General features: G+C 31.8%; 1 protein-coding gene across 3 annotated transcripts in view; it reads right to left on the minus strand.

The window, feature by feature from the left end:
• Positions 1–2,109: 2,109 nt before the first annotated feature.
• Positions 2,110–19,028, minus strand: part of LOC134695852 (rho guanine nucleotide exchange factor 17-like) — a 52,142-nt gene continuing 35,223 nt past the window's right edge. For all 3 annotated transcript variants that reach the window (XM_063557299.1, XM_063557297.1, XM_063557298.1), the window contains 3 exons: positions 18,335–18,509; positions 13,153–13,326; positions 2,110–10,462 (listed from right to left, as the gene is read on the minus strand). In XM_063557299.1, the coding sequence (XP_063413369.1) occupies positions 10,170–10,462; positions 13,153–13,326; positions 18,335–18,509 (642 nt within the window). In that variant the 3' untranslated portion in view covers positions 2,110–10,169. The remainder of the gene's footprint in view (positions 10,463–13,152; positions 13,327–18,334; positions 18,510–19,028) is intronic.

Raw genomic sequence — 19,028 nt, forward strand, 5'->3', positions numbered from 1 at the left:
ATTTGTCATTTAAGGGACATAACTCCTATTATAATTCATCTGACAGTTGTAAAACTTGTGATATAAAGGAAAAGTAATTAGATCTCAACATTCTGAATTTTGTGTCTGTCAAATTTTCTCTTTAAAAGCCATTCTCAAGATGATAGACAACATTTGTATTTTACCCCTGTATGTTGTTTTTTAAGCTGTCTGCCATGTTACTTGGCCCTTTGAGCCAGGCTGACTATATGCGGTATGGGCTTTGCTCATTGTTTAAGGCTGTATGGTGACCTATAATTGTTAATGTTTGTGTCATTTTGGTCTTTTGTGGATAGTTGTCTCATTGGCAATCATACCACATCTTCTTTTTTATACCTTAATATAGTCCAAAATTCTAAATGACTGTGCATCTCCCAAGTAACTCAGTGGTTGTCACTTGTTGCTGTGTATCATCTTTGTATTTTGCTTGATGTTTTGTACATGTATAAACCAGGCCTCTAGTTTGCACATCTGAACTGTTTTACATTTGTCCTGTTTGCTTTTTATAGCTTTTTATGTAGTATGGGTTTTGCTCATTGTTTAAGGCCATACTGTGACCTATAGTTCCTAACTTCTGTGTTGTTTGGTCTTGGGTGTAAAGTTGTCTCTTTGGCAATCATACCACAACTTCTTCTTATTTTGTTGATAGGGGGCATAGTGAGTCATCTTATGGACAATGGTAAGAAGATAGATTTTAACATTGTTTCTCAATCTTTTATGGGTTTTGAGATATTAGATGACTGACACATTTAATCCTTGTGTTCCATTATTTGCCCTGATAGCAATGTTGAGATATAAGTTGACTGATACATTTACTCCTTGTGTTCCATTATTTGCCCTGATAGCAATGTTGATTGAATGGCAGGAACCAACCAAGCTTTAAACAAGACACCCTAAGGGTCACTCAGTTTAAGTTTGGCTGAAATTGTCCACTGGTTTAAAAGAACATTTTTGAAAAAGTAAACAATGACTGACCCAGACAACAGACAGGGAATGGACCATATGGCCTCTAATTTTTTTTTTATTTCATTGTAATGATACACAATATTGTAAATAAAATATTTTTTAAGAAAGAAGTTTACTATGACGATTTGAAACTAGTAAGTCAAAAAAATAAAAAATAAATTTCATAAGTTTAAATCTATTTTTATTTAATTTTTTTACAAACAATATGGACATATTATATGAAAAGGTATTAATATCTTGTAACTAACAAATGCTAACACAAACACTTCATAAATTCTTTAAGCTTCGAAATCCATAACATTTGTATTTCGAGTCATAATTAAACTAAAACAATATAGACAATATGAATGATAAATACTGTCCTTAAATGACAGACTAGATTTATAGCACCTCAGTATACAGGGGTTGTAAAGATGGATTTAGTGCATGGAAGTACCTCAGTACACTACTTCAAAGGAACATAAAAATGGGTGGTAAGCATGGAACAACAAGGTGATTGCATAATGACCAGGATATATTTTTGATTATTACACCTTATATAAGGAAGTCAGATTTTGATTGGTTAATAATAGCCAGTGTATTTTTGCATATTCTAATATTTTTTCCTCATTTCAAACGAATTTGCCTGTTTTTCACCAGGGCCCGTGAATTTGCCTCAAATACCATGGTATTTGCCATTTAGGATATTCCTTTTTTACCCTCTCAAGCATCTTCCCGACAAAAATTTTCAGATATGATGTTACATAAAAAGGCGAGCTAACGCATATTAGTACATGTAAATTCCCCTGGTTCAATGATAATATCATCTTATCCTCAAAATTATGCATAAACATTTTCAAGAATTACAGCTTTTAAGTAAAAAAAACCCCAGTTGATCAGATTCACTTCATCAAGTTAATCCTCATATTTCTAAATTTGTATTTAACCATATAATTAGTCTATAACATTGTTAGTTGGGGTAGGGGTGGGGTACTGGTAAAACACTGATCATTCTAATACAACTGCAACAAAGGACAGTGTAACCCATAGTTCTGGTCTTAAAGTACAGATATAGCCTTAAAGAAATCTAGCAAAGAATTTTGCTAAACCTAGAGTTATGGGCAACCACGAACTTGCAGTGTGGTGTAAGCTTTGTTTCATGTTGAAGGCCTTGCTGGTTTTTTTTCAGGTGAAGACATCAATAAAAGCACTGTTCCTTTTTCTTTGGGTTATCCATTGCTTGTTCTGATTTCTTGTTATGAACTAATACACCTTATTCCTTCTTTTCCTTTCTTATTAGAATTTAGAATTAATTGAACCAATAAGAATTGCATCTTACAGTTTGCCCTATTCTAAATAAAAACAGAAAAGAATGAATAATTATAGAATAACTAATCAAAGAATTCAAATATGAATAAATATTCGATATATGATCAAACAACTGATGAATTTCGCGCATTCGTGAATGTATGTGTTGTTTGGTGACTCTTTGATTATTTCTATAATTACCCTATCTTATTCAGAACTAGGCATCATGTTATTCCTATTGGTAAATGACAAGATCAACTATCCATTATTAAGATGTTCACAACTGTAGTGATAGGGTCATAGCTGATTCAGTTTATAAATATCCCAAAAAATACAGTTGTTCATAATGAATGCTTTTACAATATATAAGCAATTTCAGTTCATATGAATATGGCATGAAATTTCCATATTTCATATAATCATAAAAACAATTATAAAACAATACAAAACACACAATTTTAAAAACTACAGATATTTTTCGGATAGAATATGAATTACAGGACGGATTTAAAGCTGTATCCAAACAATATGACAATTATTTCTTCTACTTAATGTTAGCATTATACAGATATATACCACATTAAAATCAATAAATAAGCTAATAAAAAGGAGCATGAAAATATCTAATTATATACATATAGCAGTGTATCAACATAAAACAACATAAACCTGGAGTCTAAACCCCTGAATACACTTTACATCAACAATAACAGATCTGATTAAACTTAACAAACTATATAAATAATAATTCTATCTGATATACATGTATATGTCAAGCAGACAAAACACACTGACCATACAAAGCTAGGAACAATGTAACCAAGAAAAATATCATTTAACAGAATAATCCTACAATAGGAAGATGACATAATATCAAGTTCATACACACATATTTGTACCACACATGAAATATATGCAACCGATATGTATAAGTTCTCAATGGTTTTGCAAAAGAGGATTTGTTTCTCTGCTACAATCTCATCTAAAGGCCAGCAGCCATGAGAATAAATGTTGTCGAAACATCCTTGAATTGGGAATTTAATTGATAAAATGTAACTTGCTATTTTTTGTATGCTGTAGTTGGTGTTAACACTGTCAATGGTAGAAGCACCCTTAGTTTCTAGTCATATTTTCTATGGTAGAAGCACCCTTAGTTCATATTTTCTATGGTAGAAGCCCCCTTAGTTTCTAGTTATATTTTCTTTGGTAGAAGCACCCTTAGTTTCTAGTCATATTTTCTATGGTAGAAGCACCCTTAGTTTCTTGTCATATTTTCTATCCCAAGGGAGTAGCATGAACTGAAAAATCATCACAAAGAAAGATCAAAGAAAAAAATACACAAAATAGCAATCAATATATCTTTTGTTTTCATTATTGATATAATCATTCAGCATTGGAATGGATAAGAAGCCTTCATCAAGGCCAATTATTTTAAAACTAAGTCAAGTTTGTAATATATTGTATATGTCAATTGTTATTTCCCATACATGCAACAAACTTGTCAACAAGGGGCCTCTGGAAACATTTCTGGGTAAATATGATTGGATTTGATGTTTTGATAGTTGATCTTTGAAGAAAGTTTTGCAAGTTTATTGCAGAGTTTGCATTTTTTTAGATTTGTTTTCTCCTCAAAATAAAGTAGTGTTGCACTTATAAAATGACTATTTTTTGTCACTATGATGACTATTGGTTAATTGTGGTTATAGCTCCGACTACTGGTTGTAAGACTACTACAAAGAGGAATTTCAAAGATATTATCTTTGCCTCTTGCTTTGACTAGGATGAAAAATAAAATATAATCACATCACAAAAAAATAACTATGTGCTTTCATATTTTTTGGTATTTCATTTTAAAGACATGAAGAAGTTGAGGAAAGAGATCTGTGTGGTTATTTCTTTATTATACTTCACCTTAGTATGGCTTATACATGTATCATAGATTTTGATTGGTCAATAACTTGTATATTTTACTTAACTTCAATGCTTAATTACCCCAATTTATGTTTAAAAATAGATTTATAGCATAATGTACTGAAAATAATCTATGCTTCTGTCAGTTATTGTTAGTAAGCTCCTGTTACAAACCAAGCAATTCATGATAGTGACAGCAACAAAAACAAGAATGTGTCCACAGTACACGGATGCCCCACTCGCACTATCATTTTCTATGTTTAATGGACTGTGAAATTGGAATAAATTCTCTAATTTGGCATTAAAATTAGAATGATCTTATCAAAGGGAACATGTATACTAAGTTTCAAGTTGATTGGACTTCAACTTCATCAAAAACTACCTTGACCAAAAACTTTAACCTGAAGTGTAACAGACGGACGAACGGACGCACAGACTAGAAAACATAATGCCCCTCTACTATTGTAGGTGGGGCATAAAAACCAACATAAACAACATATACTTCATGTGTGATCCATACAAAATAAAATATAATCTAGCAGTAAAAATACCATACAACCAAAATGAATAAACTTATAAGACCTTGTAAAGATCAGACATTGGTTACTCCAATTTAATAAAAAAAAAAATAATAAACACACAACTAACAACAAAAAGTGAGACATACCTATCAAAATATGACAAAATTCATAAGTCATAAGAATCTCTGCTGCTCTTTCAATGCAGCAGAATTTCTTATTAGAATTCAGAACCCAACATTTACTATATTGCAATATACACTATTAAAGCAGTGTTTAACAACCTTGACCACCAATGAGGGTCTCACATTGTCATTAAATACACTCTGTTTAGAAATATAACTGAAAGTCAAATTTCAGGTTACAAATAATCAGGAGACAGCCAAGTTTTGCTGGATTTTACTTCTTAAAGCTGGATATATTGCACAAATCTGTGACCTAATTGGCACATTTATCACTGTTTTATTAATACAATTAATAAAAATATACATACATTATTAAAATTCTACAATATGACAACAGTAAATAGGACATTCCTTATGAAGCATATGGTTTTATATTTCCTATACAACCACTGTTTATCAAATGCCCCAATATTTTCATAAATACCAATTACCCTTTATTTACGTATTTTATATTGGTCTCTTTATTTCTTTCAATTTAAACTATTATAAACATATTTAATATGATATGTATATAAGTTTGATTGTCAAATTCATTTGATAAAGTATTTTCTCTTTTTTCCCATTTTTACCTTTATCTAGCAAGGATCTGAATAAAGAAATTGATAATTACCTTCTTCAATATTCCGAGTAGTATGAGAACAATTAAGGAAATGGTGTGATCTTTATCTTAAAATAAAACCGCCTGATTATGTCAACAACTAATACTGTAAACGAACTAAATTTTGCAAGCAATTTATTTTCGCGGCTTTCGCAAGTAGAAAAATAACGCGAAATTAAATCGTCGTGAAAAGGAATAACTTGGATCTTTCCCTATCAAAGTATATTAAGTAAATAAGATAATCGCGAAATTATATTGCAACGCAGATGACTAGCTGGGTATAATAAAATAAAGTATGTGCGATAATAAGTTGGTTTACAGTAACTCTTATACATAGAAGTAAAAGATTTATATATATTTATCTTAATCTAGGACACAAAATCAAACAGACCTAGACCATCATTATACTATTGCCACATTCTTGTCTGTCTGTCTGTCTGTCTGTCTGTCTATCTATATTTATATTTGCTTTAGATCAAGTCACATGACCATTGGCAGTCATTTGAGGCCATCTCTATGGTTAATAAGATGAGATCTTGTCCTAAAATACACACAAATGCTGATACTTTATTTTCTGTTTCTAGAATTGTTTATTGTTTCTATACATGCTATAGAACTTTTGTAATACATGTAAAAAATTATTTTGATAAAATTGTTGGTAATGAATTTGGCATCTCATGCCACTTAAGAGGTTTGCCATCTAGCATATCAACAAAAGATGTTTGGTATATGTAAATAAAACAGCATCAAAACAATTCATAAACTGTTGACACAGAGAGATGTCTCACCTGTCTCCATAAAATTATGAAGAAGACAATTCAGAAGAAGACAATCCGATGGACATTATCATTGCTAATTAATTCAAACTTGCTGGACCATGAATTAGTGATAGGTTTTCGATATGGTCACCGAACTGAGGTGTACGGATAGTAATGTAAATTTATATAACAAATTATTGTCAATTGTAAGTCCTATCAAACTGATTTAAAGCAGAAAATTTAACATTGAAAATTGGTAACTAATTCAAAGTCACTGGACCATTTTCCTGGAGATAGGGCCTCAAAATAGTTGTCAAACTGATATGCACTGATAGTAATGCAATTCATACAAAACATCATTGATTTATCAGAAGTAGTTCCTATCAAACTAACTTAAACAGTTTAACAATTGCCATAGTCGCCATCACCCGCAATACTCATGTCTCGCTTTCTGCGCCTTTCTTCACAGGCAAGAAAATATCCACAAAAAATATATAGAGGTTAACACATGGTCTTCAACAAAAGATAAATGATATAAATATGTCAGTTCTAAATCATCCCTTCATATATATGTATATAAAATCTTAAGGACATTTCAAAACTATTTCATTTAATACATGCATCTTTAAATGACATATTGGAATAATGATCCTATAGCACTCTATAGACTTCAGCCAGTGATTGTTTGGAAATAGTTAATTATAAACTAATTATAATACTATGCATACATTTTCACTCATAGTCATACTCCTAAAATGGTGAAAGTGTGGACAAACTGAAATGTCTTAATCTGCATAATTGATTGTCAGAATAAATATTTCGATGATGTTTGGTTAATATGGTGACAGTCATTTAGATCAAAGTATAACAAAAAGATATAATTCTGTTAAAAAATTTAATTATTTTTAATCTAATGAGAATCAACAAACCCTGTAAGAATTTTAGTAATTGAAGAGACAATTAACCATGAAAATGAGGTCGAGATTAAGTGTCTCATAACTGATAAAGATGTTTACCATAAAAAGATTCTCAAGTCTCTAAATATTTATTTTGTCTTATATGATTATGGAGAACTGACAACTGAATGTCATTATCCCACTAATTAAAGAATTAGTTTTTTACATCAATATCTCTGAAACAACAAGTAAAATTTCCAATAATTATGTAACAAAGAGAAAAATGGCCTTACAAAGTTTACCACATGAAAATATACTGTAAATAAGAATTATTGCGAATTTGCTAAATATGCCAAATTTACTTACATGACCTAGAAACATTTAATATTCATGATTCAAATAAAACTGCCATAGTATAACAAGAGGCTCTCAAGAGCCTGAATCGCTCACCTTAATTCTTTTGGTTAAATCTCTCATCAATGATTATTTTGGCTTTTCAATTTATTTAAATGTTTTTTGGATCGTCCTATTTTCTTCAAAAGCCAAAAAAAATAATCATTTTCTCCTATGTTCTATTTTAGCCATAGGAGCTATGTTTCTTGACATACAAGGAAATAAAATATAAAATTTATACTAGATACTCTGAAACTCATTTAGCCTAAGTTTGGCTGAAATTGATACAGCAGTTTCAAAGGAGAAGATTTTTTAAAGTAAGTCAACATGATGAACAAATTGTGAAAAAAGTCTTTAAAGGGCAATAACTCCTTAAGGGGTCAATTGACAATTTTGGTCAAATTGACTTAATTGAAGATCTTACTTTGCTGAACATTATTGCTGTTTACAGTTTATTTCTATCTATAATTATAATCAAGATAATAAACAAAAACAGCAAAATTTCCTTAAAATTATCAATTCAGGGGCAGCAAACCAATAACAGGTTGTCTGATTCATCTGAAAGTTTCAGGGCAGATAGATCTTGACCTGATAAACAATATTACCCATCGTCAGATTTGCTCTAAATGCTTTGGTTTTTGAGTTATAAGCCAAAAACTGCATTTGACCCCTATGTTCTATTTTTAGCAATGGCGACCATGTTTGTTGATAGATCATAACTTCGGATACAATTTACAAACTAGATACCCTAAGGAACCCAGTAGTTTCAGAGGAGAAGATTTTTGTTAAAGATTACTAAGATTTACGAAAAATGGTTAAAAATTGACTATAAAGGGCAATAACTCCTAAAGGGGTCAACTGACCATTTCCATCATGTTGACTTATTTGTAAATCTTACTTTGCTGAACATTATTGCTGTTTACAGTTTATCTCTATCTATGGGTGCTATAAACAGTTTCGTATAAAAAACTAGGGGTTATTCCCTGACTAAAAATAACCATGGAGGGAAACCCCTGTTTATTAACTCAATTGGTGCAAAAGTATCATGTTTTTTGTGTTTGATTGTAAAAAATAGTTAATTAGCTTTCAATTAAAACAGGTTGAATGATTGAAATATTTTTAAAAATTAAATTAACTTTACATGTTTTGAGGGGAGACAACTTTGTAAACATCCTGTTTTTTTGGCAGTGAAAATTGAAAACTTATTTGCAGCCACTGTAGCTCTTTTCGGAGCAGGAAACCGTACCCTGAAACAAGATTTTTTTGAAAGGCCAGGTAAAAACCTACAAATTTCATACAGTTTTGATTATCAAAAATGTGCATGGATCATGTCTTCATGTCTGTGCACATGACCTGGTTTCAAGTTTTTTCTGTCAAAATTAGTGCTTTTTTCCCCCATGTTCATTGGATGGAATGTTTTTAATATATTAAAAGTACACATTATTTTTATTTCATTATAAACTAGAGAACATTCTGATTCCAGTGATATCAAGTTTTATACAAGTATCTTTATTAATCAGTCCACCACTAAGGGTCACTTATGCATGGTCCCTAAAAATGTGACGTCATAGAAAAAAACTGTTGATTGCACCCTATAATAATATCCAAGAAAATAACCAAAAACAGCAAAATTTCTTTAAAATTACCAATTCAGGGGCAGTAACCCAACAACAAGTTGTCTGATTCATCTGAAAATTTCAGGGCAGATAGATCTTGACCTGATAAACAATATTTCCCCATGTCAGATTTGCTCCAAATGCTTTGGTTTTTGAGTTATAAGCCAAAAACTGCATTTGACCCCTATGTTCTATTTTTAGCAATGGCGACCATGTTTGTTGATAGATCAAAACTTCGGATACAATTTATAAATTAGATACCCTAAGGAACATTCAGTTAAAGTTTGAAAGTATTTGGCCCAGTAGTTTCAGAGGAGAAGATTCTTGAAATAGTTTACGACGACGACGACAAGGACGACAGACGACGACGGACGCCAAGTGATGGCATAAGCTCACTTGTCCCTTCGGGACAGGTGAGCTAAAAATGTGATATGAGCACATTTGTTTTATTCCCATGAATAAAAATATTGCACTAATTTTTAAATTTACAGTAATCCAAGTGGAAGAATAAAAGCATAAATGAAAACCCAAAACTAAAAAAAAAGATATATATGAGGCATTGTATTCATGGTAAAATATGGATTCTTAACAGAGGGTGGTAAAGAGTTATTTTCATGCAACATGTTTTGCCATTTTTATTTCATGTGCAGCTGTGAAAAAGGATAGTTATTTACCATGTTTTGTTAAATCAGTAAAAAGATCAACGTCCAGTAAATTTTTAATTGTTCATTCATCATAAAATGGCAATTTAATTTTGCGTTCTTCCGTGCAGATACCTCCCCTTTACACCACTCTCAACAACAATGTTACTGAAAGATAATCAAACAATAAAAACAATGATAGCAAACAACAATTGATGTAGTCTTATGTTTGAGGTCAACAGATATGTTAGCTAGAGTTATTTATAGAGAGTTACCCTTCTTCTGGCCCCATATGGACTAAACATTAAAGTACACAGGAGACTAGTATAACATAAATACACCAGGGGACTAATATATATATAAAGTTGACTAGTTATTATTTTCAAACATGCCACAATAGTAAATGATTTGTGCTATCATCACGTCCAGCAGATTCATTAGCAGACGTGGTACGGAAATCCTCATAACCGTCACCACCACTTATCACAAGCATTCGTGTTGCCATAGTAGCAGTAGTTGCAGCAACAGAGGATCTACGGGGCATGTCTTTTATGGCAAGGTTTTCTGGCAGTGACGATTCCTCTTCATTATCTGTCCTACTGGAAGTTGCTGCAGCTGCATTCATTTCAACACATGTTAAAAATCTAACATGACCGGTATGTCCATACACAAGACCTACAAATATATATATATATATCAATCTAAAATGGCCGGTATATCCATACACAAGACCTACAAATATATATATATATATCAATCTAAAATGGCCGATATGTCCATAGACAAGACCTACAAATATATATATATATAAATATCAATCTAACATGGCATATATGTCCATATGTGAGCCAAAACTTGTTCCTGTGAAAAAAGTTCCAGAGGAACTAATTTCACCGGAAATATGTTCTGGGAGAACATTTTTCACAGACAATTTCTATATAATTTGTTCCATCCCTATGAAATAAGTTCCACACTTTACCTGGTGAAATAAGTTCTGGGTTGGTGAAATTTGTTCCTTACCTAGTGAAATAAGTTCCATGTTTGTGAGATTTGTTCCTTACCTGGTGAAATAAGTTCTGGATATGTGAAATGTGTTCCTCACCTGGTGAAATTAGTTCATTGTCTGTGAAATATGTTCCACTGGTTAAACAAGTTATCTTATATACTGAGCACTTGTCATCAGTAAGTTCAAAGTCATTATAAAAGCATGTGTTATATTGATAATGCAATAAATAGAAAGTGTATACATCAAATTTGGATCATGCGGAGTAAAGCAAAAGTTTAATAGCATACTCAAATAATAAAACTAAAAATGTCACTTATGGTCCAGGGAAGAGTAGAATAAGAAATACATGTAATAATAAAAGTCTTTCCGAAAAAAAGTATTAACAGTTAAAGATGAACATTTGTACTTTTTTGGAAAGGACAAAGTGACTGATCTTTTATATTAAAAGACATAAAGAAACAAAAGACACACTCTTTAAAAACTGTGCAATGACCATAACTAAGTACATGTATGATTAGAACACATGACAGATTAGCAGGAAACAAGAAGGTGGAATACCACATAAACAATAAGACATAGATACAAATTATTATACATTATAATCACTTTTATTTCTTATCTTCATCCTACAGTCATGCCTTCAATTGCAAATGTACCCCATGCAAGCACAGAACTTATTCTCTGTGAAATAGGTTCGAACAGAACATGTTCATTCACTTCTATAAAATACCTTCATTCAAAACTAATATCACAGGAACTTATTTAACTTTTTTATGAAAATATTAATATTGGAACAAAACTCCTGCCATGGTGCTGTGATTTTTGTTCTGGTTCTTATTTCACACTTGGTTAAAAAATTAGTTCCGGAACAAATTTTATAGTGCTGGAACATATTTTCTGTGACATAAGTTCTGATGGAACATATTTTATATGATATTTGTTCCGCAGAACAAATGTCACGCCGGAACAAATTTTTTGTTACACATACACAAGACCTACAAATATATATATAAATATAAATCTAACATGGCATATATGTCCATACACAAGACCTAGAAATATTTATAAATAACAATCTAACATGGCCCTTATGTCCATACATAAGACCTAAAAATATTGTGATATTATTACGTAAGTATTTCTGTATTGGCCGAAGACCAATAACAAGGTCAATACAGAAATACACGTTATAGTATCTTTATTAATTTACTACAGTGTTACACTATTTTTTTTTATTTCATTTCACAAGAGATAAGTATTTTTACCTTGAAATGGAACTTTCCAAATCTCACTTTTTTTTATTAGATGCAATATTTATTTATCTGGGGCTGTTTCCAGGTGTCTTCAGCATTTTCTCATCTGATGAATTTTACTACCCTTTCCAGTCATTATAAATTGCTACAACTTAAATTTTGAAGCAACACATAAAATAGTAATTTGAAAGGTACTGCCATTACATGTGTTATGCGGAAACTAGGATAATGTAGGAGTTGAAAATGATACAACTATCCATAAGTCAAATTATCAAAGAACAAAGATTTGCCTAATTACAGAATGCATTTGCCTGGTTCGGGTTTAAAAATAAATGAGTTTACAAAAAAAGCGAAAGTAAACATTTAATTGATTTGTACCATCGTGAAAGTGAGGTCATCAAGAAATGAACTTTGTGATAATCTACTCGTTCACAAAACCTGAAATAATTCCATCGTCGGCTTTCAAAATGCTTTTTAAATGACTGTGACCATCTTTAGCCTGAAATATATGCCAAACTGAAAGTTTCAGCATGTTAATGAAGACTAGATGAAAACTGTGTCTTCCAACCAACTGTTTACTTTCAGTTTGTGTTTATCGTGACTTTCGATGTAAAAACTAAAGACGTTTCGTAATCCTGTATTTGTGTCAATTTAGAATAACTTGGCCAATACAGGCTGAGTTATTCTATATTAGGAGAGTTTACACCTTATATCGCATAGGCAGTTTTCATCATATTAAGTCCAATAACAATGTAGATAATTAATAAATATAAATAACAATATAACATAGCCCTTATGTTCATACATAAGACCTTCAAATATATATAAATAACAATCTAACATGGCCCTTATGTTCAACTCAAGTTACATTGTAAACAAACTTTATTTTCATATATTTATCTCATCTATTTATAACTCTTTATTGCTACTTTCACTTTTCATTGCTCTCTCAAAATGACAATGTCAAATTCAATGTACCACTTTGAGTACTTCAGTAAGTTGTTGTCAATTTGGAATATAATTTAATGAGTATAGTTATTCTTTGATTCCATGGGGTTGTATATATATTCCACTATATATGGATTCAGTTGTTGAATGGGTTTTACCTGTTACTGATGGGGCTGTCATTTGACCTCTTGTTGTTGTTGATGTAATTCTTGGCATTGGTATGGTAAGTATAACACCAGCACTTGTTCCAACCCAAAGAAGATCTTTACAAATTAACAAGGCAGTTATACGTAAACAAGCAGCTTTGTGTTGTCTTATAATGTCATCTGCAGCTGAAAGAATCAGAAACAAATTTATTAACACAGAGATATGTCTTAACTGCTTTAAACATTAAAAAGAGTAGGTTGATAAAATACCATCTTACTGCAGGTACATGAGGAGTAGATATCCCTTTTAAAGGATATCAGATTCTTACCAGATCAGGTACATGAGGAGTAGAAAGCCCTTTTAAAGGATATCAAATTCTTACCAGATCAGGTACATGAGGAGTAGATATCCCTTTTAAAGGATATCAAATTCTTACCAGATCAGGTACATGAGGAGTAGATATCCCTTTTAAAGGATATCAAATTCTTACCAGATCAGGTACATGAGGAGTAGATATCCCTTTTAAAGGATATCAAATTCTTACCAGATCAGGTACATGAGGAGTAGATATCCCTTTTAAAGGATATCAAATTCTTACCAGATCAGGTACACGAGTAGATATTCCCTTTAAAGGATATCAAATTCTTACCAGATCAGGTACATGAGGAGTAGATATCCCTTTTAAAGAATATCAGATTCTTACCAGATCAGAAAAATCAACATTAAACAATGTTATACTTCATACAATGAAGAACATACACAGACCATTTATACATTGATGTTCGATTTGAGCTAAGGCTTTGTGTTGAAGACTGTACTTTGACCTTTAATGGTTTTTCTTTTACAAATTGTGACTTAGATGGAGAGTTCTTATTTCTATCAAAGATCAATAACATTAACAATATCCTTAATAAATTCTGATCTTATAAGAAATACCCTCTTTATAAGTATATATAATTAGTAAACAGAAAGTTGATAACCAATGGTTTATGAAAATACATCACACATTCACATGAAGCTGGATAACAAATTTTAAGAAGCTCAGACTTGTTCTGGACAAAAAAGGTTGGATGGGTGACTGACAAATATTTACAAGGTCAGAGCATATGATATATGAATTAACTATTTAAATATTGTAAAAATCCAAATATGAAGGGTGGAACTATAACTATAGTTGAAATAAAAATATGTCAATACAACAAAATAAATTGCTTTGGGCAACAGTTTGGGCAAATTTGGACAGAATATTCAAGCTTCATACTGTCTGAATGTGGATTGGGATCAAATTTTTGACATAATTTTAGGTTTCTGGTCAAAGATCTTACAAAGCTATTGCGCAATACAGTGCAATTGAAGGTTTCTTCTTTCTTCTTTAAACTTTTCAAAAATTTGAAAAAAATAGAAATCAAAGCACTGTAAGCGCTGTAGGCAGTTAACCAAAAACCAAGGCATAATTATAATCAGATGCTCCACAGGGAGCAGCTTTATACGACCGCAGAGGTTGAACCCTAATTTAAACGGTTGGGGCAAGTTTGGACACAACATTCAAGCTGGATTCAATTCTGAATTTTGATTGTGATTTAAAAATAGCTGACACAGTATAGGTTTCTGATACAGAATGAATGTGGTCTAATGAATTTAAAAGATTTGTTTTTTCTTTGAGCAATTAACTTTACTGTTGAATATTAATCCTCTCAAAAAAATGTTTGAAGAAATTTTCTTTTTATTTATGAAATCTGAAATGAGAAAAATTCCCCCTCCCCCCATTTTTCTTTTCACATTCCCCTTTCCCTTATTCCAAAACTGATCTCAATTCAAATTTCTAATGGAGTTTGCTAACTACTCATTTAAATACATCATAAAATATTAAAATGTAAAAAGTGCTTGTTATCACTGAATGGTTAAGATTGTTTTAATTTAACAGTTGGTAGTAAAAGTGAATATACATTGTATGTTGTATAAAACAATGATTTTAAAAGTTGATTCAACTACTATTCTGGACAATGAAAGATAACTCTAATTAAAAAATTGTTGCTATTGCGCAATATTGTACAATTAGATATTTCTTGCTATTGCGCAATACTGTGCAATTGAAAATATTTGCTTATGCACAATACTGTGCAATTGAAGATTTCTTGCAATTGCACAATACTGTGCAATTGAAGATTTCTTGCTATTGCTGAATACTGTGCAATTGAAAATTTCTTAATATTAAAATTTTTGATCCTGATTTTGACCAACTTGAAAACTGGGCCCATAATCAAAAAATCTAAGTACATGTTTAGATTTAGCATATCAAGAAAGCCCAAGAATTCAATTTTTGTTAAAATCAAACTTAGTTTAATTATGGTCCCTTTGGACTTTAATGTGAAATTTGAAAACAGGATCAAAAATTAAGAATCTACATACACAGTTAGATTTGGCATATCATAGAACCCCAATTATTCAATTTTTGATGAAATCAAACAAAGTTTAATTTTGGACCCTGATTTGGACCAACTTGAAAACTGGGCCAATAATACAAAATCTTAGTACATTTTTAGATTCAGCATATCAAAGAACCCCAAGGATTCAATTTTTGTTAAAATCAAACTAAGTTAAATATTGGACCCTTTGGACTTTTAATGGAGACCAATTTGAAAATGGGAAAAAAAAATAAAGAATCTACATACACAGTTAGATTCGGCATATCAAAGAACCCCCAATTATTCAATTATGAAATCAAACAAAGTTTAATTTTAGACTCTTTGGGCCTCTGATTCCTAAACTGTTGTAACCAAAACTCCCAAAATCAATCCAAACCTTTCTTTTGTGGTCATAAACTTTGTGTCAAAATTTCATACATTTTTATTCCCCTTAACTAAAGTTATAGTGGGTGGGGTGACCCTAGGGACTTCCCCTATATTTCATTTGATTAGTTATTTAGTCTCATACATAAATGTTTATGGTCGAGGCCGAGGGGTGGGAATCGCATCCGTTTCAAAGTTATCAAACAGGAGGAGGTAGAGTGGCCCAATGGACTCCACCTATAGATCATAAGATTTGCTTACATTCAGGTATCATATATATATAGTTGCTCTATTTGTGCCTGTCCCAAGTCAGGAGCCTGTATTTCAGTGGTTGTCATTTGTTTATACATATTTGTTTTTAGTTATTTATTTCATATAAACATAGATGCCAACCCCTTAAGACACATTCAGTAACAAACTATAAAATTTTCCGTATTTTTGAAAAGTTTTCAGTAATCATTCATAAATGTGCATTTACCAATAAAAATTACTGACAAGTGGTTGCAAAGTGATGTGCACGAAATTTGTCGTTTAACATGTTGTCTGTAGTATGTATTTCATTCATTTATTGTTCAGATGTTCTCGACTAGTACATTTTCGTTTTGTCAAGGAGATGTAGAGAAAGGGGGAAAGTTACTTCATAAATGCAAGTTTGCCTCTTCGGAAGTCAGTTAGTTACTCAACAATAGGTTGATAACTCCCGATAAACCCGAAGCATTACATGGGCGTTTTCTAAATACCGGAACAGGACGGAAAAATAATGATAAAAATCCGTGTTTTACAAAATTGAACGGCGATGATTGGTAATCCGTAACTATTCGACTTTGACCGTAATAGCGTAGTTTTTATCGCAAAATCGGAAAAACTACGCAAAAATCGTAATGGTTGGCATCTATGTATAAATAAGGCTATTACTATTAGTTTTCTCGTTTTACATTGTCTTATCAGGGCCTTTTATAGCTGACTATGTGGTATGGGCGTTGCTCATTGTTTAAGGCTGTTTGATGAGCTATAGTTGTTAATGTCTGTGTCATTTTGGTCTTTTGTGGACAGTTGTCTCATTGGCAATCATACCACATCTTTTTTGTTGTATAAGAAACTTCCAGCTATTTTAACTGACCCATCAACATTGAGAAGAAAAAGAAATCCCCTTGAAATTGCAGAAATATGTTTGACTTTAAAAACATCTAACATGGATTACCAACATTTACCACTGATAAAGAAAATTTATACTGTTACCAGGAACATATATATTGTTATATAAACTGTTCCCAGCTGTCACATTGTATTGGATTTTACACTAAAATTTGTGTACAAAATATGTTCTGCTTTTCCTTTCTTTTACATATATCTTTTGGTTTTCAATTCTAGTGTTTATATTTATTTACCATGCATAGATGTATTTTGTCACCTGTCTGGATTTTTTTTAGATGATAGCCGAACCCGGGATTATCCTTATCCTCTTCTGGAATTGGATCCGATATTGTTTATCGCGGCAGCCATTTTTTTCAATGTTGTTTGACAGATAGTGAGATACGATTTTACTTTGATTTACACATTATTTGTCGGCGATTTTCTGTATAAAGCTAGCGGTTGCTCAAATTGAACATTGTTGTCATGAATAGTAATGATGAAAATAAGTTCGAGATCGTTTATTAGGAAACTTTGGTAAAAATGTTAGGAAAGTTATTTTTTTAATTTTCTTTCAAGGTCCATCGGGCATGTCGGGCGTAGCTAGTAACCGAGTAGAAAGTCCGACTGCAAAAGTGGAAGGTCGCAGACCTCGGACAACCGCTAACTTTAACCCATGCGCCCAAATTGAAAAGATACGAAAATTTCGTCTTCTAATTTGAAATTGCTGCCAACAACGTGATCAGTTGAACTTATTTTAATAAACCACTGACGTAGTTGACTACGTATTGACGACAAACAATATTCCTAGGACTTTTGCAATTTGGGAAATCTAAACTACTTGTTCGGAGATTTTCAGCGATTAAATATTTCATACATTTGTTCTTTGACATCTTAGCCAAAAGCTCAGGAGATAATAAAATACATAAGGATTCCTAATGTGCTCTACTTCCTATGTGCAACTTCAAAACTTTTGGGAAAATCGACGATCATTTAAGTTTTTTCTGGTCATATTTTTTGTAATCCAGAATGAAAAGTATGAAAAAACTGTCCAATAAGTTATAAATAACATAATGTCCAGCTAGAGAATAACAATGGCACACACTTCAGCATTTATTGGGTAGGACACAAATCCAGGGTGCTTGCATACGGCAGATTAACTGCCTAAAAAAATACATGAACCCCTTAAGAATTGGACCCCCCAAAAAAAAATCAATATAAATTGAGGACTGTATGGAATAAAGTACAGTTTATAAAAGTTTTCAACATTTACATTGCAACTTCTGTGTGACAGCATGGGCTATGTTTACTTCCAGCAGGAACTCATAAGTGGTAGCATGATGTAACAAGACCTTTGAACTCTGTTGTGGTGCTATCCAGACTCCCTGTCCTGCTGTCACCATACACTGAACTGATCTGTTGGAATCTTGGCTTTCTTGAAACGATGACTGTATATAAAAAATAATAATCTCTGATGACAGGTATATAAAAATTCAAAATCCATCTTGGTCCCCCACTCCCCTCCTTAAAAAAAGATTTGAATTTTATCTTAAATTTGAGGGTTCAAGTCCCATAACTCTGGGGTTCCCACATGTGCACATGCCCACTAGTTCAAATAACCTGTGGTAAAAGTAAATTGACAAACCAAAAGCAAATAATTGACTAATTTGTGAAAAATAACCCTAAATCCTGATTTTTAGAAACCCATTGCAATGACCAATTAATAAAACAACATTTATTTTATCAATTCAAACAATAGTGCAATGAAGAATTAACAGAATGACAGACGTAAGGACAGACAGAAGGAAAACCTATAATCAGATTCTGGTAGGGGAATATCAACAACCAAAAATAATTCTAATGCAACAACGTTTGTAACGTTCATTTTGATTGGATAACGTCACTTATTTACATAGCATCAATTGACAATTGATGCTATGGGACGTACGCGCAAGCGCAGACAGCAT

This window comes from Mytilus trossulus, chromosome 14 (genome assembly GCF_036588685.1).
Source record: "Mytilus trossulus isolate FHL-02 chromosome 14, PNRI_Mtr1.1.1.hap1, whole genome shotgun sequence".
Lineage (NCBI taxonomy): Eukaryota > Metazoa > Mollusca > Bivalvia > Mytilida > Mytilidae > Mytilus > Mytilus trossulus.